The sequence below is a fragment of the Lampris incognitus genome, chromosome 2 (assembly GCF_029633865.1).
Source record: "Lampris incognitus isolate fLamInc1 chromosome 2, fLamInc1.hap2, whole genome shotgun sequence".
NCBI classification, from domain to species: domain Eukaryota; kingdom Metazoa; phylum Chordata; class Actinopteri; order Lampriformes; family Lampridae; genus Lampris; species Lampris incognitus.
The window spans coordinates 10,303,348-10,331,308 of NC_079212.1; the positions used below are offsets into that span (position 1 = coordinate 10,303,348).

Below are 27,961 nucleotides of genomic sequence, written 5' to 3' on the forward strand. Positions count from 1 at the left end.
CTTTTAATTTTACTTTCTTTTTGCACGAGCCAAGGTGCGCATGGACTCGCGTGAGTCAACAGGGCGGGTGAGGACGGTGGAGTGTTTGCTCGGTGGTGGTGCAGACTGGTGACAGCAGCTCCGGTGTAGCGGCTGAACCGTTTCCAGGAAGTCACGTTTCGGCGTTCAGCTCGTTGGAACTCAGTTTGATGCAACGGGAATGGAGACGCTGAACTTCCGGATGTGATCGGACCCGTTCAGAGGATTTTATTCGAGTATCGGTCTGCAATTTCGGGGAGATGAATGGAGAGGTGAGGAGGAGGACCGGGCAACGCGGACACAGACATGACAGACGCAGATGGAGTGAGTACGCTGCACCTCGACACCACTCACCTTCCGCCACCTCCATCCAGTACAGCAGGAGCCCCGTTCACGTGCACCGCGTTTAACGCCGCCGGGGCAGTCATGGAAATATGAACGCTCGTGCGCTGGATTTAGTTTTGGTGATCTGGTTTCCATAGCTTGACGCGAAACTTATTGATAAGATCTGACTGGGCAAACTGGACGGACTGGTCACTGGTGACTAAACAATAGTCTGGTGTATTGTCACAACTTGTTTGTGAAGGCACACTTCATGTTTAGCTGTCCAGAAAAAAAATCTAAATTAGTCTCCCTCTGCTGTGGTTTACTATTTCAACTTTTTTTTTATAGAAAAGACCTGAGTGAGTCTTTATTATCTGGTGCACGTGTCAGACTCTGGACGGGGACATTATTCACGTTACCGCTGACGTTAAGTCAATTGGCAAACTCTGCAAACCAAACACCACCATGTTTTAAACATCTCTGTCAGCTTTCTGCTATTTTTCTCTGCAAGAGAGGCAAGCCACCTCTAAAGGAGCTGGAACGGTGGACGCGTGTTTCAACTGTTTGGCTGGTTGAACTTTCAGCTTTGGTAGATGTTGCAACTTGTTGAAGTGCCTCGGGGCCTCCCAGCGTGCCCTGTGCTGGAACATGGCTGCTGCCTAATCCTCCTCTGTACCAGAATAACAGGAACAGGACGAGCCCATACAGCATGCACGCTGTCACGGACAAGACAAATATGCTTTATTAACCCAGACATTTTACAGCATGTGACGTTTGCTATGCAGAGATAACGATGCTTAAAGGAAGAGGAAATGGTAGAAACACAGGAAGCTAGTTTATATCATGACCTAACAATGACTGAAAATAAAGACCTCGTCCAACTCAGATCCGCGTCTCTGGACGTCAGTTTCTAATCGGAATCTCCGCGTCATGGAGGATTCCGTGTAAACTGCATGTGATGATGTCTGAGAAATCTACCGGATGTCTTGCGCAAGTGTTCTGACGTCACATCCGCTCAGCGAGCATCCCGGCGTGTCCAGAAGTGACAGGAAGTCAGTGGCAGCTAGCGACACCGGCAGACATCACCGGCAGACATCAGCGACAGCGGCGGGTCGACACCGAGCGAGGCCAGGAGCGACAGTTGAAACATGTTCAAATTTCCAGTTGCACTACGACCTTCAGTCCAAATGCCCGAAAGTTTGAGTAGGTACCAGCGAAAATCAGATAAGACCAACTAATCGTATTGTAGCGAATTCGGGGGCAGCTGTAACACTTTGTGGTTTCGCCATGGTCACTCTTACAGTGGTCTTCTAGGAAATTGACAGGAGACGATGTCGCGTCTGACTACTCTTTATTGCAGCTACCACCTTGTGTGTGTGTCAGTCATGCAGCAAGCATCCTCATATAACCCTGACGTATGCAAATGAGGCGTCGTGTCAGCCAATTATATCCTAGGCTACAGGATATTACAGCAGCCAGGACGCGAACCCAGATCTCCGGCACCACAGGCGACAACGTTAACCAGTCGGCTAAAGAGTCCGACCCGTTAGCCCAGGGCTAGCGACTCCGTTTATCCGTGCACGTTGCACTACCCCCCTCCTTCGGGAAGCGCGTCCCCGCGCCTCAGCATATCGGCTCCCTCACGCCTCTGGGCGCGCCCAAGTGCCCCTGAGACTGCAGCCTGCAGATCGGTGACGTGTTCAATGTCGGTGACGTGTTCGATGTGGACTGTGACATGCGCAATGTGGGCGCCCTCAAGTTCACTGGTTTGCGATTCCCGCCATTGCACGACCATTAGCTAGCATGAAACAGCAGTCACGAATTATGTTGCTAGCTAGTGTTTAACGCTAGCTTTATGGTTATTTAGCTGTGTTTTTTACAATCCACGTGGACGTAGAGTTGGTTAGTAAAGGTGTGGGGGCCGAAGGCCCGAGCTGCGTCTAGGGAGCAAGGCCGCAGGCTCAGGACCCCCCCCCCCCCCCGGGACGAGCGAGTGCGCGCGAGGGCCGAAGGCCCGAGCTGTGTGTAACGTCAATCTGCTGTTTCCCGTTGTTCCTAAACTGAACTAGCCCCTAGTCAAGCTCCTACCCAATCATAATGCCTGAAGTAGTGATGTCATCTGTAGTCACATGACCCCAAGCAGGGCGAGTAGATTAAGTACCAACACCAGCGTTTTCACATGCGTTACTGTACAACCATTGAGCATGTCACTGTCTCCGCCAACATTACGCATGTCACAGCCAACATTGAACACGTCACCGATCTGCAGGCTGCAGTCAGCGGCTTCTTGGCGCACGCACTTCCGATGGCCTCACGGTCTGACCATCCCACTTCTGACACCAATGTAGCGAATTCAGGGGGCAGTCCGGGAACCGCCACAGCCGGGACACGAACCCAGATCTCCCGCACCATGGGCGACAATGTTAACCACCCGACTAAAGGGTCCGGCCCGTTAGCCCAGGGCTAGCGAATCTATCTGTGCACGTCACACTACCCCCCTCCTTCGGGAAGCGCGTCCCCGCGCTTCAGCATATCAACTCCCTCACGCCTCTGGGCGCACGCACTTCCGATGGCCTCACGGTCTCACCATCCCACTTCTGACACCAATGCACGGAATACGGGGGGCAGTCCAGGATCCGCCACAGCCAGGATGCAAGCCCAGATCTCCCGCACCATGGGCGACAACGTTAACCAGTCGACTAAAGGGTCCAACCTGTTAGTCGAGAGCTAACTAAACTATTTATCCGTGCACGTTACAATATTTAAAAAAAAATCGAAATGAAAAGCATGAAAACACATTGATGTTTAACTACCTAGCTAGCTGGCAGGTAGAATAACTATATTTTTAGCACAAACAGCTAAGCAGTGTCAGAAAATAATGTCTCAAATGGAGTTGGCTGTATACATTTTTATTTTACCACCGATACACCTAGAAGAGACAGATTCGGGGAGACAAGAACAACTCAGTTCCAGCCATCCACTATCCAAGCCGCTTATCCCGAATGGAACAACTAAACAAATTTTTGAGCTAATAGATGTAAGACTGGGAGCACTGGGATGGCAGCTCATTACATCAAGTGTTTGTTAAAGGATACTGTTGGTCTGATTCATACTGGCTACCTTCCCAGTCACTTTTCACCATCTGCTCCATGGAAGCTGATTTGGGCTTTACGTGTTTTGTCTCTTCTGTGTTGAAGAGTGACACCGGTGGAGTTTCTCAGCATTGAGTCTATGTAACATCACACATCACTCTTCCAGCAGACTGCATGGCACCTCCAAGTGGCGTTACACCAGACACACAGAAACACTCACTACTGTATCACTAACGGACACACAGGAGCTTGTATTTATTTTACATGTAGTGTTCCCGTTAAAAGACAGCGAGCTAATTCTGGACTTGGTGTGCGGCAGTGGTTGTGTATGTTTTATCCCAGCATGCAACATAAATTAGCAAAATTAATCTAGATTTCTTTTAGTAACATGCATGATATAATAGCATATTTGCTATTCACCAGTGCACCAGTGCTATTCAATTCACCAGTGCCACCACCCCCCTCCCCCCTCCCCCCACCCCCAAACAGGAATTTGGACTTTGAGGTAAAATCTAGGCTGCATAAGTGAAACAGGATAAGTTTTGCTGAAAGGGAAACATGGCCATTGTCTCGCAGGTGCCCATTTTTAACCCATTAAACAGTAATTCATCTTTACAAATTCATGTGAACTCGATGTTTTTCTGCAAAGCAAACAAATCAGCAGATTCTTGCTGTAATACACACAATCAGTGAAAATGCAACACCAGTGAATAGGAAACTAGGTTGTGGTGCAATATCAAAGAATAGATCAGCTGAGTGCCGAAGAAAGCATGCAGCTGAAATGTTTGCACGGTGGCCCAGTGGTTAGCACTGTTGCCTCACAGCAAGAAGGTCCTGGGTTCAAACCCCAGGTCCTTTCTGTGTGGAGTTTGCATGTTCTCCCCATATCTGTGGGTTTCCTCCGAGTGCTCTGGTTTCCCCCCACCATCAAAAAGACATGCATGTTAGGGTTAATACTCCTGTCTGTGCCCCTGAGCAAGGCAGTGGAAAGAAGAACTGGGCACTGCAGCTGCCCACTGCTCCTGTACAATAGGATGGGTTACATGCAGAAAACACATTCATTGTAAGAATACAATGAAAAAAAAAGCTTTCGTTCTTTCACCTGCATCTTTAAGTTGGGCATTTATGTAAACATAGATTTTTTTTGTTAAACTAGAGTTGTTTGTCCTAAAGTTTATATTTTCAGTGTGCAATTTTTTTTCTATTTTAAATATAGTTTGATTCTTGCAACTGTATTACAATTGACCTTCATCTGAGTGCAACTAGCATTTTTTTTCCTTTTGTCCTGACAATGCAAGTACTTTTACATTAAGACATGGTTAATCATCTTACTTAATCATCATCGGCCTGTCCAGGGTGTCTCCCCGCCTGCCGCCCAATGGCTGCGGGGATACTTAATCATCGAATAGATAAAAAATACGTTCATTCATTCATTCATTATCTTAACCACTTATCCTGCTCTCAGGGTCGCGGGTAATATATTGGTAAAAGTTTCCTAAGAAATATATTGGTAAAAGTTTCCTAAGAAAGCGGTTGACTCACTGTCTGTTTGCTCTTCTTCTGTGCAGCTGAGCAGCCCGAGAGTAACCTGGGAGCCGCTGGGAGGGAAGGTAAGCTGCTGCAGGCTGTGGGAGTTGTTGGAGGAATCAGCACCTGGGTCAATTTTAATACAACACAGTTTCTCCAACCTGGTCTCAAAACTATTTGAGATCTCAACTGAAACGTTTCAGAATCTGTTAGCAGGGATTCTGAAATTGAAAAACTTAGTTTGTGACGAGGGCAGCACTTGGTGGGATTTGCATGGAGTTCATTCATATTATGTTAAACTTTGCGGTTGTCTTTCAGTTATTCAGAGTACCTCCATCTGCATATGTATTGATGGTTAACAGCTGGGCTGACACTGCACATTACTGTCCTATCTACTCTGATGAATGTTCCTTTTCTGCACATACCTGTTAACCTTAGGCTGTGTTAATGGTCATATGTGCTTTTGTGACAGGGTCTGGCAACTGTTTTCAGCCTATTGGGGAGGGTTTTGTTCCAGAAAAAGATGACTATACCCACATCCCATAAAATGTTAGCTGGGGCTTTAGTGTAATAGAACCTGCAAACTCTTGATACTCCGCTGCACGTGGCTGCCTACGTCTGGTCTAGTTGAACCACATTTCTCCTAAACATTACAAAACAATTTCACTGTTCGCCTATCTAAGAGCCGTCCATCTGCAGGTCTCAGGTTTGTTATCCAGCCTGCTGTGATAAAGAACTGTTAAACCAGCTGTGCACCAATCCCCTTAACGCTGCTATGCTGCGAATGGTAATGGACTGCATTTTATAGCACTTTGCTAGCTGTAACAGCCACTCAAAGTGTTTTACAGTTAATGCTACACACCCACACATATGGGAGTGTCAACCATGTAACAACCAGCTCAACAGGGGTAGTTGGGGTTTGGTGTCTTGCTCGGGGACACCTTGACATTTTTGCAAGGAAGATCGAACCGGCAACCCTCCAGTTACCAGACGACCTGCTGTGACTCCTGAGGTGCTGCCAACCCTGTTTCATAACTCCTGCTTTATTCACAAGAGCAATTTACTTGCTCTGGGCCGCTGGTGTTCTTTGTCCTCAGCCTGAACGACTTCCTGCTCTTATCTGCTGTTTCAGAGGCTCTCTGGGGCCTGTCCTGGTCCCTGATCACGTGTTCCCAACTTGTCATTTATCTGTAGCATAAACGCTCCATGCATATTTGTAACTGGGAAACCAACCTCTCAAACAATGTGGCTGAATCTCTGACGCTCTCAGCATAACATCACACATCTTAGAACAACCTCTTCTGGCTTCCTGTTTATGAGGTTTTGATACTGACACTGTGATACTGGTAATGCTGGGCTCTCCAGGTACCTCGCAGTCTGAACCTGGAGGTGAGGACAATGGACCTCTCAAGAGGATTACCGCCTTGTGGTCTTCGTTCCGCCGAGGGAAAGGAAACCGTGAGTAAAGTTTCAGATAGTCCTCCCCCCCCCCTTTTTTTTTAATTTTGTCAAATTGAAGAGTATTTTTACCTATCCTTCCATCATTTTCCTTCGCTAATTTCTGAAATCCTTCATAGTGTTTAATATCTTACATCAATGTGGAATTGAACAACCGGGTAGAAAAAGAAAAGGAAGCGACAAAAGGTTTTGGGTGCCACACAGTTCAGTGCAAACGGCTGTGGTGCAGAGTAAATAGACACGCGACCAGTTGGTATGAATGACTTTATCATATCAATAAGATGACTTCTAATCTGGGCCCGTTGTATCTAAAATAATCAATTTATGGCTCCCATACTTTGCATAAGTGGCCTGTCTTCAAATGAATGATACAGGTTTGATACCACAGCAGTTTCCGGCCCATTGTTTTATGCCAAAGTTTAAAGTTATATCAGTGATATTTCTCCTATGATAAATGTTTATGTTCTCCATGTGTATGGTGGAGTCAGGCTCCGTAACACCACCAGTCATCCTCACCATGGTTGGAGACTCTCTCCAGCCTCCGTATACCGCTGTTGAGTTGTTTTGACTGGATAGGACGGACACTGGTGCAGCAGCAAACACGTACATGTTGGGAAAAGACTGAGACGTGATGCTGATGTTTCCATGACAACCAGTATGACTGTACAACAGTGTTCCCATATAGTGTGTTGTAGTTTGTAATACATCAGACTGCCTGTTAGCTTTGGTCCCAGGATCCATTTTTACAAGGGTGGGAACTGTTTACTGCTGAGCTGATGGCACACCAGCCACAATGGCTGCTACACCTTGTTTGTAGTCCTGCTACACCTTGTTTGTAGTCCTACTATACCTGGTTTGTAGTCCCAGAAAATCAGAGTCAACAGGTCTGTTTCTCTCTGCCTCCTACATCCTACTATATCACAACACTGTTCTACTGGAATACTAACCGTCTGTCCAACACAATCACCACATCACCTCCACCTTTCACACGGAGACAGTGAACACAGTGATGGAGAAAAGTCGTGGATATCAGTGTCAGAAGTCAGAATGTTGTCATAAACAAATGAGGCTACAATAAAGTACATTATTTGGACTCTGTGTAGGGATGAAGGCTGCAGCAGCTCCAGAAGCGGAGGACCCTCAGACGGAGGATGGAGCAGCCAGGGAGCAGCGATTCTACAGCAGCCAGCATTTCTTTGAGTACCTGGTGGTGGTCAGCCTGAAGAAGTCTCCCGATGGAAACTACCAGCCTCAGATCACCTACCAGTTCCCCAAGGTCAGTTTCATAACCAGACTGAAAAAGAAACAGGGTTAAGTTTGTTTCCGCTCACTCGCAGGGTGTGTGTACGTTTTTCACAGATGTTTTTGTCCAAAGCGACTTACAAGAGAGTCCGACATTAGCAGATAACTTTGAACGTTACCCACAGGCATCATAGTAATCATAGCATAGTAGTATTATATAAAGTAGCAGTATTTCTTAGATTTGCTACATAGAAATCATAGCATAGTTAGTATATCATAACCAAGAGTGTATGTCATATTTAGCGCATTTAATGTTGGTGCGCTTTAGATTTTGTGTCCCAGCCTTTTTCCTCCCGCGGTGCTCTTCTTATGATGAAAACCTCCCCCGGCATGCCACTATCCACTGTGACACAAACATTTAGTATGACGTTCGGAAATTGCCATGTCGGAGTTCATTTCCATTAATGAGGATAAGTCAAGTTAATTTTATTTGCGTAGCCAAATATCACAAATTACAAATGTGCCTCAGTGGGCTTTTACAGCAACACAACATCCTGTCCTTAGACCCTCGCATCGGATAAGGAAGATATAACCTCGTTTTGTTTTATATACCAAATTTTTTTTGGGGGGGGGGGATTTTTTTCCCCGTTTTTCTCCCTCAATTATATCTGGCCAATTACCCCACTCTTCTGAGCCATCCAGGTTGCTGCTCCACCCCCTCTGCCGACCCGAGGAGGGCTGCAGACTACCACATACCTCCTCCCATACATGTGGAGTCGCCAGCTGCTTCTTTTCACCTGACAGTGAGGAGTTTCACCAGGGGGACGTAGCACGTGGCAGGATCACGCTATTCCCCCCAGTTCCCCCTCTTCCCCCGAACGGGCGCCCCAACCGACCAGAGGGGGCGCTAGTGCAGCGACCAGGACGCATACCCCATCCGGCTTTCTGCCCGCAGACACGGCCAGTTGTGTCTGTAGGGACGCCCGACCAAGCTGGAGTTAACACGGGGATTCGAACCGGCGATCCCCGTGCTGGTATGCAACAGAATAGACTGCCACGTTACCCGGACACCCTCAAATAATCAGTTTTAAGGCATCCGGGTAGCGTAGCGGTCTATTCCGTTGCCGTTAGTCTGCAGCCCTCTCCGGATTGGCAGAGGGGGTGGAGCAGAGACTTTGACAGCTCAGAAGCATAGGGTCATTAATACAATTGGGGAGGAAAGGGGAGGGGGGTAATCAGTTTTTAATTTCTTTTTTTTTCCATGGCACACCCAGTCAGATGTTAGTGTCCCGTGGTAAACCAGTTGGAAATATACAAAATCTTAAAGAAGTGGCGAACACAGGAATTAAAGTACAAAGTAAATTTAGATCACAAAAAGTCAGAAAACAGGCAAGTTATGCCGTCAAGTGCAAGTCAGATCAGGGCTCAGTAGTAGACACCAGTGGCAGTGTTCTTACGTAGGGTATGAGTGCAGTATTAACAGCTGGCGCTGTCCAGAGAGGAATTGAGATGAATGTGTCTCTGTCTTCCTTGTTTTCTCTTAGAAAGACGGGATGGTGAGGTTTCAGAAAGAGGAGGAGGAGAAGACGCTGAAGGCCATCACTCTGTTCTGTTTCCCGGAGGGCATCAACTGGGCTCCCCTGACAGAATACCACAGGTAGAATCAGAGAGGCCATGTCGACGTTCTCCTCTTCAACAGTGTTTGTCGGACTCGTTGTGACTTTCATTTCGCCCGTTTCCAGTGAGACCTTCTCATTCGTTCTCACGGAGGTTGACGGCAGCAGACGGAACGGATACTGCCGGAGGCTACTGGTCAGTTTGTGCATTAAGGACTGAGGATATGGAGTATAGTATATACAGTATTGGATGTCTAGCATTCATCATTTTATCATTTTCTCTCTCTGATGTCCTCTCTTGGATCTGCAGCCCAACGGGAAAGGAGCCCGGCCCCCCGAGGCGTACTGTATCATCAGCCGGCTGGCTTGTTTCGGTCTCTTTTCCAAGGTAATGTGTTTAACACTGAACACCTCCACGACGCAGTAACTGGTTTTTAAACCAACTTCCTGTCGAGCTAATTTTACACAAATTTTGATGTTGCGATCAAGAAAAGGTGAATGGACAAATCCAGTTACAGAAAACGAAATCCAAAATGCCCTTCAGTTATCAGAAACTCTTTCCGTTGATATGTCCATAAAGAGATTAGCCGACTAAGAACGACAGAAGCATGATTATTGAATAGACAGTGACGCAGTGGAAAAGCTCAGGTGTGTCATCTGACTTTGACCCAGATAATGTCTCCATTTTTCTCCTGGATATTTTTTGTTGACATAGTCACATTACAATGCATGGCCTGTTCAAAACCGGTTATCAGACTAACATTTTGCCCTGAGGCCAGATAAACATTGTGCCGCCCAAACTGCCGGTGCCTCCCAGTGGGATGAGAGCCGAAATGAAGGGGACTTTAAAAACCCACCTTTCATCTGTTTTCAGTGCTGCGAGGTCTCTGATGAACCCGATGATTTGGATTTCTACCCAGTCCAGGACTCAGTGGGGATATCAGTTTAATGTCCTTCACTAAAACATGGCTAAAGAACAATAAACCAGACGTACCTGTCAGACAGAAGGGAGTCCACATAGTGTTTGCTGATAAAAAGTAGGGCGGGACTTTAATTACTCTAGGGTCATAAAAGTGAAATCAGCACGGAAGGCAAACATCTCCGTTCTGGAAACTGAACTGGTCACACACCATGTCCCAGTTTCCACTTCACCTTCAGATGATAATGTCAGATGAAGATCAGAAAACAGAAACACTTCATTCGTCATTTCATTTAATTTCATGCACTTGCGCACATGAAATGAAATTAACATCATTTTCCCCCAGCCCACAGCAGTGCAACACAAAGACAAAAACACATATCCAAAAACTGCAAGAAATACAAGAACACATATATCCAAACTAACACATATGTCGAAACTAAAAAAACAGAACAAACAATCACTGTCTAGGAGAATGAAAGTCAGCCAGGATGACTGTCGTAACTGCCGGTCTGCATGGGCTAGCTGTTAGCTTTGTCTGCCCTGCTTCTGCATCCTGTCAGACCACCCTCGGTGTTTCCTCTTCGGGCACAGCGCTGGTCAGGGCCGTGGTCCTTGGGCCCACAGCACACAGCAAACCAAGCTCCCTCAGCCTATCCAACGCTAGCTCTCCCAGCCAGACACCTCCGACACACCTCCCCACACGCCACACGACGGCGCTAAAAACACAGTCAAGACTAGGTGAGGACGCCGCCAGACCACCCTCGGTGTTATCGGAACTGCCAGTGTGCATGAGCTAGCAGTTAGCTTAGCCTGCCACGCTTCCGCGTCCTGTCAGATCGCCCTCGGTGTTTCCTCTTCGGGCACAGCTCCAGGCAGGGCCGTGGTCCCTGGGCCCACAGGACGCAGCAGACCAATCTCTCCCAGCCAATCCAGTGCCAGCTCTCCCAGCCACCAAACGAAGACAAACTTAGACGCAGATGTGGACAAAGACACTACATGGACGGTACTGGGTGAGGCCGCTGCAAACATGATGTCAAATAATGACAGTGTCATCAGGTGATGTCATATGATGATAGAAGATGAGGATGTCACATCATGTGATGTCTCTGTCACAGCATCCTGATGCTTCCCAGGCAAATTCTGGTGAGTAATATTAGCCATTGTTTTCCTATGGAGAGAGTGGCATCGTCCAACCTAGTGATGTCGCCACCTTGGGCGGTGGAGACCTCTAGGATTTTCCACTTTGCCACTGCACTCAAAGTTTGAACTAACTGAACCCCATTTGCCCAGTGGTGTGTGGTCAGGGTAGGCAGCGTAAGCAAAGCTAAAAAGAAATGTTGAAATTACATGATAGTTGTATTTATTGATAATTTCTTTATAGTCATAATTCATAATTTTATGAATTTGATTTATGTATTTTATTATTTTCATTAGAGAACCATGGCCTCAGACTAGGAGGCGCTGACTCCCATTCCGGCCATTTCACACTCAGCTGCAAACCCCCCCAGTGCGTGCTGGAGGTCGCGTTCTGATGAAACCAACAAAACCACACCATCTGCGAAGAGCAGAGATGCAATTCTGAGGTTCCCAAAATGGACACACTCCTCACCTTGGCTGCGCCTTGAGATCCTGTCCACGAATATCACAAACAGAAGCAGAGGCAAGGGACAACCTTGGCGGAGTCCGACACCCACCGAAAATGTGTTTGACTTTGTGCTGAGAATGCAGACACAGCTCTTAGTTTGGTTATACAGGGACTGGAAAATCACGTCTGTAACCCTTCTTTTCTGTGTTGGTAGTGTTCCCCAGTTCTTCTGGCTTGTGGTTAATAAGTAGGCTACAGTTTCACCAACACGGCAAGTTGCACCAACATGGCAAGACAATACAGAGCATCCCACTTCTCTCTGCCAGAGTTCACAACCTTCACCGCACTTCCCCCACTCTACCACCACACCTGTTACTTCCCCTCTGTGTCACTCATCACTGTTCCTCCTAAACAATGGCAGGTAGAAACTAATATTCACTCGTAGGCAAGGGGGCATGAAATAACAACTTAAATATTACGCATGTAAATGTATAAATAAAATAATATCTAAAGTGTGTACAGTAACTAAGGTTACAGTCTTCCCTTGCTACAAGTAGAAATATCCTTATTTCATTCAACCTCTCAGAAACCAGTGTAATGCAACAAATCAGATCATGAGGATAACACCCAAATAATCCAGCAACCTAAATATATTCACGATGCAACAACTGTTCAACAACTTAAAAATTCTTCCTAAGGAAAATGAAGTAATACTTGGGGTAGTATTGGTCGAGGATCAATGACCACACCGGGTTATAGAACTCAGGTTTAATCGTGGCTCAGTAGGCAGAAGTAATAACCATACATGGTAGTGGTGTAACCATAATAACAGTCCGGGTAGTACATAACACCTAGTGTAGTTCCAGTGTATATACATGGCGTTATATCACTACATCCCCCCTGTTTAGTTTTAAATTTTTACAGTATCAAAATACAAACATATTCAGAGCCCTCCTTTTGTGTGTGATTGTCTCTACTCATAGTCCTTGTAGTGAGCTGGTTTGGAAACAGCTCTTCCATATCTTGTGCGTACTGTCTTGTGTGTTTCACAGGTTTGGCTGGAAGAAGTTCCAGCTGCATGAGTGTCCCGTTGAGGTTCTGTGAAGCGGGTTCTTGCGGCCCTCAGTGCATGGGGGTGGTGAATTTCCTGCAGGTGGCTCCTGCCACGTCTGAGTTTGTTCCCATTTGATGTTTGCACAATGTAGCTCCTTGGCTCATCGCACTTTTGTACGACAGTGGCTGGATACCAAGTCCCTTTTTCCTTGTTTAGGACAGATACGTGCTGTCCGGGACCGAGTGGGGGTAGTTCTCTGCCGCTGCTGCGGTCATGATGTTCCTTCATGTTTGCTGTTCTCTGCTCCAGGTGGAGTCGGTTTTCCTCCTTGCCTGGGTCCCCTCGACTCGGCGGCAGGGTGGTAACTGGCCTTCCGAAGATCAGTTCTGCTGGTGATGGTAGTTTACTTTCGATGGGTGTTGCTCTGACCTGTAGTAAGGCAACTTGTATGTTACCTCCTTGTCTCATGGTTTTCTTCACAATGGATTTGATGTGTCGCACATGCCTCTCAATGAATCCATTGCTTTTTGGATAGTGGGGTGAGCTTGTCACGTGCCTGATTCCCCAGTCAGCTGTGAATTTCTGGAACGCGTGCCCTGTGTACTGGGGTCCATTATCTGTAAGTATCTCGTCAGGCCTTCCAAAAAGAGACATGTACATTTCCATTTTTTGTGCAACTGCCCGGCTGGACACAGGCATGGGCATTTCATCCACTAGAGGGAACTTAGAATATCTGTCCACAATCAGTAAATACTGATGTCCATCGATCTCGAATAGATCAGAAGCTAGGGATTGCCATGGTTTTGACGGTGTGTTGTGTGGGTTGAGAGGTTGCTTTGGATTTGCATCCTGATGTTCCACGCATACGCTACATGACCTGCAGACTCTTTTGATGTCATCGTTCATTCTGATCCAGTAGACACTTTCTCTCGCCAGTCGCCGTGTCTTTTCGATGCCCTGGTGTCCTACATGCAGCTGTTTGAGTATAGAATCAGTCATGGAGTCTGGGATGAGCACCTGTCTGCCTTTGAATATGACTCCTGCTTCAACTGCGAGCTCACCTCTGAATGACCAGTACTCACGTAGTTGTCTTGGTAGAGCTTTGATGTTGTCTGGCCATCCCTGGTGGATCAGCTCTTTCAGTGCATTGAGTCTGGGGTCGCTGGTGGTTTCCGTGCGGAGTGCGTCCTGTTTCTCGGGAGAGAAGTTTATCATTGCAACAGTGAGCATCTCTGGATCCTCGACTTCTGCCTCTATTCCGTCAATGCGCTCGTCCAGCTCGATGTTGCTGTTGTTCTCAGGGTTGGGTAGTCGGTTGAGTGTGTCTGCCAGGACCATCTGGTTTCCTGGTCGATACGTGACCTCGTAGTTGTATCCTTGTGTTTTTATCAGCATTCGCTGAAGCTGTGGCGGGGCGGCATGCAGTGGCTTTGTGCATATGGTAACAAGGGGTTTGTGGTCTGTAACTACAATGAATGACTTCCCATACAGGTAGGTATGGTATCGCTGCATTCCATAGACTATGGCCAGCATTTCTCGCTCTATGTTGCTGTACCTGGATTGGCAGTCGTCCAGTGTCTTTGAGCCAAAAGCTATGGGTCTTTTGTTCTGCACTAATGCCACGCCCAGTCCTTTCTGTGATGCATCGACCTCAAGTGTCAGAGGTGTGCTTGTCTGTTTGATTGTGCACTTGTCACTGTTGAACACAATGCCTGTCTTAGCTGCTCGCTCCATCAGGTTGGTCAGGTTCCTGTCATGCTCCTCTTCGCTTGCTCCGTAGACTGCGATATCATCGGCTATGCTGACGACACCGTCGAGGCTCTGGTCACAAAATCATCAATATTCTCATCTGGTTTCTGTCTGTGTTGCATCAGTTGCAGTCTATGGATTCTGAAATTTACGTTCAACTTCAGCTGTTTTTCAAAGAAGTCCCATAGTTTGGCAGGCTTTTTCTTTTCATCATCGGTGAGACCACTGGCGTTCAGTCTTTTTAATCCTTCATCTCCGACTCCACGACATATTTTCCTAGCTTGTTTAGCTGCGCCATTTGTTTCTTCATCTTCTAAATACAGAGTCATTTTCTGTTTATACAGTGAAATTGCCTCACCCAGGTCCAGGTCTGACCAATTCATCGTCGGTAGATGCGATGCCATGACGTCTCCTGTTGCTAGCTAGCTAGTTAGCTTTGCGGCTAGCTCAGCTCCGGTGCACTCTTGCTTGAATGATGACAGAAATTATCCACGGACAATTTTATCAGTCTATCTTTATTCTTCATAGAGAGTACTTTACCGCTGCCACCATGAAGTAATACTTGGGGTAGTATTGGTCGAGGATCAATGACCACACCGGGTTATAGAACTCAGGTTTAATCGTGGCTCAGTAGGCAGAAGTAATAACCATACATGGTAGTGGTGTAACCATAATAACAGTCCGGGTAGTACATAACACCTAGTGTAGTTCCAGTGTATATATACATGGCGTTATATCACTACAGAAAACACTCCTGTATGGTCAGAAGGAAATCCTTGACTTGATGTATGCCAAAATAACAGTCGGGTACATGTAAACATTATAACACAAAATCACAGCACCCCAACAGCAATAAACACAACATGTAAAAAATCAACCCAAAAGTCAAAAATCCAGCCCAAAATTCTTTAAGTGACAAAGTCTCTGTACTTGAGCGGCCGCCTGACCAGGCATCCACAATGGGATGTGACACGCAGGGGCTCCTGAAAAGAAGCGGTAAGAGCATCCATTCGAACAGCAGTTGAGGAGAGGGTAGAGGGGGAGGGACTTGGAGGAGAGGGGGAAGGTGAAGCACTACTGCTAGAAGCAGGTAGAGGCTTCCTCCCGGCTTTGGCAGGCACATGTGGAGGAGTAGGAGGGCGAAAAAGCAGAGCCCCTGATAAGGCAGTGAGAAAGGGGGCTGATGACACCGATGTGCCCGCGTCAGCTGGCACTGAGGGTGCCTGGCTCTTGACAGGGGTAGCCGGCAAAGTCCCTTCGTCTTCTACTTAGTCCGAGTTGAACCCCCAAACAAACAACACAACAACAACCACAACATGAACACAACATCAATAAAACACAATTTTAACTGTAACACTAACAGTCCCATCAGCCATTGCACTCCCCCAGCGCAGAGCCACTTAAGTTAGAGCGACCGCCTCCCCCAGTCGCTACAATACTTTTGCATATTTGTCACAACTAACAAAGTCCAGTTCGTTTCCATCTTTGTCAGTAACAACTGAGAATTTTTTTCCAAATGTCAGACTTGCCTTAATTAGCTTTTGTATTGTAATGACCTGCTTTGTTCTTCTTTTCAACAACATTTGTTGACTCCATCCTTCCAGTTAGCGCTAGCTAAATCCCAAGACCCACAGTTTATTTTTTGATCACCTGCTCCCGTCAGATTTGCTTAGGGTCTCAATCCCGATGCAGTCTTCTACACCAGACTCTCATTGTGTGTGGTTATCAGTGTGCTTTTACGCATTTTGTTGGAGTGAAAAAGCTTTTTCTACTTATCGGTGCACTGACACCAAGCTAGCTAGCTCTCTCTTTCGCTTTCTCGTTCTCTCTCTCTCTCGCTCTCTCTCTCTCTCTCTCTCTCTCTCTCTCTCTCTCTCTCTCTCTCTCTCTCTCTCTCTCTCTCCGTGTTCCAATACAAAGGCGTTTATTGTGTTGTATGTCTTCACTGAACACATTGTAAGCAAGATGTGTCCATTGATTAGGTTGGATTTTGCATTAGCTCAACATCTGACTGACTTTGCAGTAGACATATTTGTTGATTTATCAATCAATCAATCAAGCTGCATTTATTTATAGCACTTTTCTAACTGCAACAGCCACTCAAAGCACTCTCTCTCAATTCAGACAATGTGCAATGGACGTTGTGGTCACACAATTCACAGAATACAACATTGAAAGAGGATGTCCTGCATAACCACAGGATCAGTTCTCTTCTTCTTCATAAGATATATGTGTATCATGAAACTATGATTAGGCTTATACTATAATAGTGGCATAAAATGATCAGAAAAAGACGATTTATAGCCTAATGTTGACTCTATTTTATCTAGCCATGTGTAATATGGGCTTGACTGCTGCGGCAATTGAATGTAGATGTACGTATGCCCCATTGATAGGTTACTGCCCACCCAGGCAAAGATTTCACTGCACATTACTGCGTTTGCCTTTAGCCTTTCAAAGTGCTCTTCTGTTGTTAACTACTACTACTACTACTTCTTCTTTTGGCTGCTCCCGTTAGGGGTCGCCACAGCAGATCATCTGTTTCCATCTCTTCCTGTCCTCTACATCTTCCTCTGTCACACCAGCCACCTGCATGTCCTCCCTCACCACATCCATAAACCTCCTCTTTGGCCTTCCTCTTTTCCTCTTCCCTGGCAGCTCCATATTCAGCATCCTTCTCCCAATATACCAGCATCTTTCCTCCACACATGTCCAAGCCATCTTAATCTTGCCTCTCTTGCTTTGTCTCCAAACCGTCCAACCTGAGCTGTCCCTCTAATATACTTGTTCCTAATCCTGTCCTTCTTCGTCACTCCCAATGAAAATCTTAGCATCTTCAACTCTGCCACCTCCAGCTCCACCACCTCCTGTCTTTTCATCAGTGCCACTGTCTCCAAACCATATAACATAGCTGGTCTCACAACCATCTTGTAAACCTTCCCTTTAACTCTTGCTGGTACCCTTCTGTCACAAATCACTCCTGACACTCTTCTCCACCCACTCCACCCTACCTGCACTCTCTTTTTCACCTCTTTTCTGCACTCCCTGTTACTTTGGACAGCTGACCCCTTCTGTTGTTAACAGAAGATATGAATGTAGCTCTCACTTTTTCATTTCTCTTCCGGTCTTTTCTAGTCACTCCGAAGGACCAACGCAGCATGTTCATCTCTGCTACTTCTAATATAGATTCTAGCCTCTCTGTTGTTGTCACTGCTTCCATACCATAGACCATGGCAGGCCTAACCACTGGTTTACCCTTTACACTCAACCTGTGATACTCTGCTATCTGAGTTTTACTATTACGGTGGACCTTTTTAAAACAGGCTGATACGATACAGATACTGATGACTGGTTAAAAACTTCCGTAAAGAGGGGAGACAGCTGGTCTGCACAGGGTTTCAGGGGAATCTGATGAAGCCACAATGCCGAAAACGTGTGAGCCAATAATAGATAGTAACAGATCTGAACTGAACATCTTTTAATGTTTAGTTGGTGGATTTGTTGATACAAGGTCCTGGTTGTAGCTGAACGCCCACAACTAAGGAGGTGCATCTAAGATGTATTTTATTAATCCCTGTGGGGAAATTCATCTCTGCATTTAACCCATGCCAACACACACTGTAGCTAGGAGCAGTGGGCAGCCGCCATGCAGCACCCGGGGACCAACTCCAGTCTTCCCATGCCTCAGTCAGGGCCAAAGACAGGAGTATTAACCCTAACATACATGTCTTTTGATGGTGGGAGGAAACCGGATTGCCCACAGGAAACCCACACAGACATAGGGAGTATGCAAACTCCATACAGAAAGGACCTGGGATGCCCTGGGGTTCAAACCCAGAACTTTCATGCTATGAGGCCACAGTGCTAACCACTGCCCCACTGTGGGGCACCGTGCTCTGTATTTCATAATAACACAAGATCCTCTGCTTTTCTCTGTCACAGATCTTTGATGAGGTTGAAAAACGCCGTCAGATCTCCATGGCCATGATCTATCCTTTCATGCAGAAGCTGAGGGAGGCTCCATTCCCCGCACCAGGAAACACGGTGGAGATAAAAAGCTTCATCCCCGAGTCCGGCACTGAGGTGACGATGGTCCTTCAACATTAAACCAGACCAGTCTAATACTAAACTTTTATTCACAATTTAAACTCGTTTGCTTTACACATACTTTGACTTAATGTGGGGTAAGTAGCGTGGCTAAATGTTAACCGGGACGCTCGAATTTCTCAGATCATGACTAACCTGGGAAACTGGAGACAAAGTGGGAGTGGTGTCATCTGGTGTCCCAAGAGTGAAACAACTCAACTCTTCACAAAATTTAAGCTCGGGGCATCATCCACATTCAGTCTGAGTTTTAAGATCTCTAAATGGTTTTAAAAAAAATCATTAATTTAGATGTTATACATGCTGATAACAGTCATTGTGAAGAGTTCCTTCTTGGGTCCTTCACTTTCACGCCCTGGTGGCTTGTTTTTAATTTTGGTCCCTAACCTCTCAGACAATTATTACTCTTCTGTCCCAGACATTAAAAGAATATTACCGACTGTGAGTCAGAGGTGCATTTCCACCTTACAAACCATTTATATCCAGTTGCTTGTGGTTTGAGGGATCAGATTTAAATCTTTCTTCAGTGTGTCAATACTCAGGTTTCCATCCAATTGTATCGCAAATTTTAACCGAATTTTCAGAAAATTGGCAAAAAGAAAATGCAAATTTATGCGCATTTACACCCACTCGTTATGTATTAGTTGTTGGTTTATCGCGTTAAGCAGTAGGTGATGCTAATTCTCAAGTCAGGTGCATTTATACCACTGTAGAAGAAGAAGGCTGGTTTGTCAAAGTCTTAACATTTCTTTCCGCAGCCCTTGATACACGGCGGCATTTCGTTTCAATCTAATATGGCGTTTATGTTTATTTCTTGCTGAATCTGTTTCTATTATATTTAGTCGCATTTACCTTTTATCGATACACACAATTTTCCACCTCCCCCAAAAAAAATTTTGTGCTATTTGTAATTTTATGGCGACACGGTAGCGCGGTGGTTAGCGCAGTCGCCTCACAGCAAGAAGGTCCTGGGTTCGAACCCCGGGGTAGTCCAACCTTGGTGGGTCATCTCGGGTCCTCCTCTGTATGGAGTTTGCATGTTCTCCCCGTGTCTGCGTGGGTTTCCTCCAGGGGCTCCGGTTTCCTCCCACAGTCCAAAGACATGTAGGTCAGGTGACTTGGCCAGACTAAATTGTCCCTAGGAATGAATGGGTGTGCGTGTGTCGGCCCTGTGACGGCCTGGCAGCCTGTCCAGGGTGTCTCCCCGCCTGCCGCCCAATGACTGCTGGGATAGGCTCCAGCATCCCCGCGACCCTGAGAGCAGGATAAGCGGTTAAGACAATGGATGGATGGACGGATATTTCGAATTTTTTTCGAAGTTTCGGCGTTTCCACTAAGGTTTTTTTTTCATGCCCAAGTTGAAAATGTGCATAAAAACAAGTGGATGGAAATGCAACTAATGCATCAATGGGTCTGTTCACGCTTGGATTTTTATGTGGTTTGGCTAAATCGGATATCAATCAGATTTTCTCAAAGCGCATTCTTATGCTAAGTGTAGACGTGGGCAAGAGACCGACCCCTTTCTCGCACTTTGCTCCTCACGACACAATTTGATTTTTCAAAAGTGTGCAGGTATTATATGATCCATTGATTCAGAATGACTATCTTTGGGCAGATATAGTGGTCTTATGCCTCCCATCTTTCAGAAATACATTATTCAGTAATAGTATGGAAAAACGTGCATGGATAAAACAAATTCAGATCTATAACAGCTGCATGAAATCAGTTGCTTGAGAGAAAACCATCACAGGTTAACAGCTTATATGTTTGCTGATGCTGCCAGTTCATTTTGCTGGTTGGACAAACACCACGCTGACCCAAACAGTATGGAAACGAATGGTCAGTCCAGCTCATTTCATGAAGCTAGCCATTTCAGACATTGCAAATGTTTTGGTGTATTGTTATATCATATCCTGTTCTGAATTATCTACCCTTTTTCCCAACATCAGTCTCACTGACACCTATCTCATCTTCCCACATTCCCACTTTTGGCTTCGTTTGTCAGTCAACTTGTACCTGGACACAAACTGACAGACATGAGTTTCCATTGAAGGAACAAATGGAAATTACACTTTGACAGGAATTGCGTAGATATCCTCGTCAAAGCATCACTTCTCCTGAAAAATATCCCTCATTCTATTTTCTAACAGATTTTGTAGAGCCGCCAAATTCTTCAAAACAAATGGGTAATTTTTTTTTCCAGGGAATTGCACACACATACAATTCCTGTGGGTCTTATTTTTATTTGTTTAAGTAGTTAAACCTACATATTGTACCTTTCAATTACATGAGAGATTTTGTTTGACCAGTTAAAAGGGATTCATTAAAGCAAACTTTCTGTTCATGAAATGCTTCTTGTCCATGGTGCAGATGAAGGCAGGCGCGGTGAGAGGAGCCGACGCTCATCATTCCCCCACACACGACACGGCGACAGAAAAGAGAAACCTAAATGAAATGTCAGTTTGTGTGATGACCCATTTCTTTTTTTCTTCTTTTTTTTTACATTTTGACTCTGACAGATCATCAGTCTGACTCGGCCGTTGGATTCGTGGATGGAGCATGTCAACTTTCACACACTTTTCCACTGCCTGACAGATGAAGAGGTCCTGCAGGTGTTCGCTGCCACGGTCCTGGAGAGGCGAATCGTCTTCATCGCCAACGAACTGGGGTATCACACGTTTCACTGGTGGACTCAGACCAGCACAGGCCTTCAAATACCAAGGCTTATTCCTACCCGAATATATCAGCTAGTCATTACAAGATGCAAAGTGCTGTCTGCTGTGTATGACAAACCTCATCATGTGCCTAGCATAGAATATCTTCATGGTTAATTAGCCCAATTATTAACCCGAGAGTGCTTGCTTGGTTGCTTTGGTAGTTGGGACGTGAGCAAAACATTACTAGGCGTAATCGGTACTTCTAGATAGGGCCGCACGATTATGGCTAAAATGATCATCACGATTGTTTTTGGTTCATTTCATTTGGCAGAATACTTTGAGCATTTTAAATCAACAGAAAACTGCCTTAAAATTCATAATGCATTTTTTTAAACCTGTAAATAAACATTGAAATATACAAATCTTCAAATTAAAACAATACTTTCTTCACACTAAAGCTTGCTAAAGCCAGCGGGAATAATCGCCCCTGGCCATGATCAATTAATTGTATCGAAATCGCAATTAATATACGATGAATTGTGCCGCCCTACTAGCAGAACAATTCATTCTTCTGTGATACTGTGTCATTGTACAGTTCATCATAACACTGATTTGTAATGCATTTAAGTCACACCAACTTGTATTGCTATTGCTAACAAATCCAAACGAGGTGGCGCTGATGTCTTCTTCAACCAAAGCACATTTCTATGAACTAGAAGGACTCGCAGTTCATTTTAGATGAGATTGTTTCGTGAGAACTGTAGTATCTTCTAGTACCTGGAGGTCTCATTTTAGTTCCCTTGTCTCTATACAGCACCTTATCCCAAGTCATCCATGCTGTAGCCACCCTTCTGTACCCCTTCGCCTGGCAGCATACTCTCATCTCCATCGTCCCGGAGATCCTCATTGATGTGGTGATGGCCCCGACGCCCTACCTGCTGGGGGTTCAGAGACGTTTACTGGATCAGGTCACCGAACAAAGCGATGTGAGCGATGTGAGTTAAGGCGATGTGAGTTGTTATCTCCTTCATTGGCAAAAGACAATGAAGGAGATAACAAGATCCTTTTAATTTCCTACAAATCTGTGTGCAGCCCCAGATCTATGAGCGACTAAAAGCTACAATGCTGAAGATTTACATACAACAAAACCCATCCTTTTTATACTTGCTGTTGCTGGTTTAATCTAATCCATGAATCTCCACATCCTGCAGACTGTAGTAGTATGTGATGTGGGTGGTTGGTGTCTGCTAGGACTTTTCCAGGACAAATGACAGGGTGTATAGGAAGAAGAAGGCAGGTAGTGCTGCGTTAGAAGAAGAAGTGAAGCTGTTGTGTCTAGCCAGCAGATATGACAGAACAAGCTGGTAGAAGACCTTTAGCAACAGATGGCACTATATCAATAACTAAAGCTCAGGTTCTACCAGGTTTTTTTGGTGTGTTTCTGACACAGCAGCACAACCGTGTGCCCAGAATCAGTATCATCCTTCAAATCAATCAGCTTTATATACTTGTATTGTATGTGGTGTCTTCTTCTTCTATTATTTTACTATTGTATTGGTTTTTGGGTTTTTTTTTTTTTTTTTTTTTTTGCCCATTTCTTGTCTTGTACAGTTGTCTTGTTTTTACTTTTCTGATTTATTTTGAGTATAGTGTTTGCTTCTATTTGGCCTGTGAGCACTTTGTGAAATGTACTGTACAAGTTGTTTATCATCATCATCATCATCATCATAATTATTATTATTATTATTATAAGTAGTAATAGTAGTATTTCAAAAAATCCTATTCTTATACAGCCTAAGGCGATTTGTATAGTGAGTTAAAGAGAACAGACATTGGCTTTGGAGACATTGGGGATTGCTGGACTCTCTAACCTGGTCTCTCCATGTATCACAGCTGCTGGTGGTGGATCTGTCTGAGGAGAAGGAGAGCACGTTCATTGTTTCAGTAAGCACAGGAAATGTTTTCTTGTCTCTGTTAAATGGAAATGAAAGTGAAACCGTTGACAAGGTTTTTGAAGATTCATATGTAATCTTTTGGGAATTAAAGCCACAGACACCTGATATAAACTTCCTTTTCTTTCAGATCGGCGATGAAAACTCTATTCTGCCCCCTAAGCTTCAAGAGGAGATACTACAGGCACTAAGCAACAAAAATGGGAAAACAAGTATGTTAACCTGAGAGCAAAGTATACTGGAGTCCTGTATTGTTGAAATGCCATGACTATATTTCTGCTATTAAAAAAAAGTGTATATATGTTTACTTTGCTTTACTTTGCACATAGCTAGAAATTAAAATTAAGTGATCTCTGTTGCTAGTTGGTGCAGCAACCACGAATTTGAATACAGGCCAGTGTTAGACATCATATATTACTGAACATGATAATATTAAAAGTCTTCAAACTCAGCCAACATACTGTAAATACTACAGCCAATAAGAAAATGTAATGGTGAAAGTAGTTATGGAACTGTGTATCCCTAGCTGTTCCAGTTATGGAAAAAAAAATTCTATGAAATACAAGATATGCAATTAATTCTAACCATTCACATGCAATAAAATATTTTATTTTATGATAGCCATCAAATATAAACATGCAAATATGGCACTTCTGACTGCTTTAATTTGTTTTTCCACTTCTGGTTGAAGGTACGCCGAGTAGTAATATCAGCTGGTGTAATGTTGGGAAAAGACGTGCATTACATGAGTCTCTATGGCATATGGTTAAATTTCACTGATCTGCAGTGAGCTTGTCTTTATTTCAGTTATCTGTTCTGTGAGGGAAGGTGTAGAATCCAAGTCCAGAATAACATGAAGAGTAATAAGATCATAAATATGAATCAGAAGAAGACCAGTCAGGTGTAAGGATGGTGAAAAAACGACTCATCCTCTGGCTTAGAGGTGCGCGTATGGGGTGCGTTTGTGGGTTTGGGGTGGGGGTGGCAAGCAGGTCACTAGGTCAGGGTTGGGCTTCGTGGTTGGCGACTGGGCCTGCCATGGGGGCCGCTGGCCCTGGGGGCAGGGTGACCGGGCTCTTGTGTCTGCCTACGTGCCATGGGGGGGAAGGAGGTCGGTGAGATGTGCCATCTGGGTGGTGATCACCCTTGGGGAGGTAGGGCCACGTTGTTGTCCTAGACCGCCTAGGTGTGGTCTCCTCGCTGCTCTCAGCGCATCGGGTGCTTGTCGCTTCTGGTACGCATATGCAGCACACACACCAAATGATAGGCCTAGGGTTTGCGCGACCGGTGTCTTGCACCTCAACTCATCTTCTTCTTCTTCCGTCTTCTTTCTTCGTCTTGTAGCTGCTGCCATTAGGGGTCGCCACAGCGGATCATCCATTTCCATCTCTTTCTGTCCTCTGCGTCTTCCTCTGTCATGACAACCACCTGCATGAGAACCAGGCACTGGCGGGGCCCTGTCTGCCGGGGGTGGGGGGGGGGAGTTGCCGTCACTGATGGGTGATATGGGCCAGGTGTATTTGGCTACATAGGTGTGTGCTTGGTGTGTGCAACTGGAGGGGGAATCTACCAAACGACGGTGCAGTGGACATCGCCCCTACGTTGGGCATGGATAGGTATGGGGCCCCCCGTGCCTGCCCACTGGGTGGGCAGTCCCAGTGGTGTGTTGGTCTGTTGGTCACGGGGCCCGGCTCCAGGCTGGCAGTCTGCTTGCCGTCTGCTCAAGTCCCACATCTGCAGGTGCGCCCTTGTGCCTGCGCCTGGGTGTTGGCGGTGGGGTGTTTCTCAGAGGTGTGGGCCCGGCTTGCACATTTGGGGACAGGTTTTTGCTCCTCGGGGGCATGCGGAGCTGTTGCTCTGCGGGCCCCTGGCCCCACTGTTGGCTCAATGTTCCTCTGGGGTTGCGGTTCTTTGGGCTCCAGCTGTTCCCTTGGTTGTGGAGTGTCTGCATGACTGCTGGACTCGTGGGTGGCTGCAGAGCCTGTCTGCTGCTTGGGGGAACTACGATAAGTCAGGGATCTCAGACAGCAGAATTTATTGGGACTAGTCCCGTGCACTTGCGTGTGGACATACACACTGCTAGCGTCTGCCTCAAACACTCTCTGGATTACATCCTGGTTCGTGGTCCTCTCTCCCTCTTTTTTCTGTCTTCTCCTTTATCGCTATAACTGCTATCCTAAACTGATATTGATAAGACTGGTTTAATTACATTTTGTCAGACACATGTCAGCGTCTGTCTCTATGTCTATGCCTCATCAGATACATTTTTTTGTTTCTGGGTTCCCTTGTTATACTTGTGGTGATGGTCCCCCGCTTGGAGAAGCAATGCTGATTGGTTGTTTAGCTGATCAATCATGCTGAAGAGGGGCACCGGTAGGGGCTATATGTAAATGTCTAATAAAAAGCCCTGTGCTCTTGTCATCCCAGAGATCATCCAGTGGATGGGGTTATTATAAGTGGTTCTTGGTCATTTGTAAAGATTGCCTTGGCAGGTGGAGGACCTGAACTCCACTTGTAGATTAACTCCGTCTAGGACACATTGGCATGCAAATTCCCTGTGTTGCAGAAAAGGGAGACAAAACTGTAGAATTGCTTCTTCGGGCAGACATCGGCTCAGCGCCGCCTTTTACAGTTAAAACAGTGGAGCAATACATCTTTCAACCCCGTACGTCTTCTTCTTTCAGGTGTGGAAGACTTCAACAGCGTGGTTTCAGAAGCCTTCCTGCCTTTCTTTGTGAAGACAGTTGGCCATTATGCCTCCTATGTGAAACGATCTCGTAAAAGTGAGAAAGGGACGTTTGAGAAAAGGAGCTTCTACAAGGCCATCGAGTCCAAGACGACTCGGCACTTTGTCAAGAAGTTCATGCAGACGCAGATGTTTGACCTCTTCATCCAGGAAGTGGAGCAGCAGCAGCTGGGACCGCAGCAAGGTAAAGACTTTTCCGTCATATACCTGAGTCCTCAGGATAAATGTCCCCTTAAAGCTACTCTACAATAAACCTCTCAGCCAATATACACTGATGAGCCAAAACATTATGACCACTCACAGGCGAATCGAATAATGTTGCTCATATCCGAACAAGGGCTCATGTCAAGGTCTGGGTAGATTAGATGGTAAGCGAACAATGTATTTTTGTAGTCAACGTGTCGGATGCAGGAGCAAAGATGAGCAACTTTGACAAGCGCCAAATTGTTGTGACCAGGCGACTGGGTCAGAGCATCTCTGAAACGGCAAGGGTTGTGGGGTGCTCCCGGTCAGCAGTGGGGAGTACCTGTCGGCTGTGGTCGGAGGAAGGACACATCACAAACCAGCGACAGGTTTTTGGGCACCCAGTGCTCAGAGATGTGCGAGGGCATTGAAGGCTATCCCGTCTGGTCTGTACCTACAGAAGGTCTACTGTGGCACGAGTCACAGAAAACTTTAATTATGGTTACCGGAGGAATATGTCACAACACACAATGCATCGCACCCTGCTGCGTTTGGGGCTGCGTAGTCACAGATCGGTCAGTGTCCCCATGATGACCCCTGTCCACTGCCGAAAGCGCCTACAGTGGGCAGGCAAGCAAAGAAACTGGACCGTGGAGCGGTGGGAGAAGGTCACCTGGTCCGATGAGTCCCCTTTTCTTTTAGATCACGTGGGTGGCGGCCGGGTATGTGTGCACCATTTACCTGGGGAAGCGACGGCACCAGGATACACTGTGGGAAGATGACAAGACGGTGGAGGGAGTTTGATGTTCCGGTCAATGTTCTGCTGCGAAGCCATGGGTCTGGCCATTTATGTGGATGTCAATTTGACATATCCCACCTACCTAAACATCATTGTAGACCGGGTACACCCCTTCATGACAATGGTATTCCGTGATGGCAGTGGCCTTTTTCAGCAGGATAATGCGCCCCGCCACACTGCACACATTGTTTGGGAATTGTTCGAGGAACATGTGAAGTGTTAAAGGTGTTGCCCTGGCCTCCAAATTCTCCAGATCTCCGTCCGACTGAGCATCTGTGGGATGTGCTGGACTGACAAGTCTAATCCACGGTAGCTCCACCTCACAACTTAGAAGACTTGAAGGATCTGCTGATAATGTTTTGGTGCCAGATACCACAGGACACCGTCAGGGGTCTTGTAGAGTCCATGCCTCGGCAGGTCGGTGCTTTTTTTGGTGGCACACGGAAGACCAACAGCATACCAGGCAGGTGGCCATAATGTTTTGGCTCACAGTGTATACTTACCCTGCAGATTATGTCTATGAATTCGGCTGTGTTGACTAATAAACTGCCCTTTTTACCACAGGAATATTCAATAAAAAGATTCTCGAATTCCAGAATAAGGAAAAGCACAAGACAAAGAAGACGTAACCACTCTGTGAATACACTGAACGAGGCCATCTTTGTAAATAGGGGATTTAAATACAAAGGATGTGAACTTTCTTGATGTCAGTGTAATTGTTGTACTCGATGTCCTATTTCATGTACAGGTTTTATTGGGATTCTAATTCAGTGGTCTACTGAATGTTGCTGCTACGTTATGAAACATGCTGGAGGCCAAAATCAGGTTTCGTCATTAATATATTTCGTGAATCTGTTCAAGTCTTTCGCCAAAGTATAAAACTGTCACTGAATACGACCAGAATGTTTTTAAAAATAAAGGTTTCTAATTTAT

General features: G+C 45.9%; 1 protein-coding gene across 2 annotated transcripts; it reads left to right on the forward strand.

The window, feature by feature from the left end:
- The first annotated feature begins 118 nt into the window (after positions 1-118).
- dennd2da (DENN/MADD domain containing 2Da) lies at positions 119-27,961 on the forward strand. Of its 2 annotated transcripts, none has more exons than XM_056274393.1 (14): positions 119-342; positions 5,003-5,044; positions 6,327-6,419; positions 7,523-7,695; positions 9,206-9,318; positions 9,404-9,473; positions 9,588-9,665; positions 18,530-18,670; positions 21,211-21,359; positions 22,163-22,343; positions 23,242-23,292; positions 23,431-23,512; positions 25,985-26,230; positions 27,593-27,961. In XM_056274393.1, the coding sequence occupies exons 1-14, from the start codon at positions 279-281 to the stop codon at positions 27,655-27,657; spliced, it is 1,548 nt and encodes a 515-aa protein (XP_056130368.1). In that variant the 5' UTR covers positions 119-278; the 3' UTR covers positions 27,658-27,961. The 2 variants fall into 2 exon arrangements, with proteins under 2 accessions (XP_056130368.1, XP_056130369.1); XM_056274394.1 differs by having other exon boundaries at positions 22,163-22,334.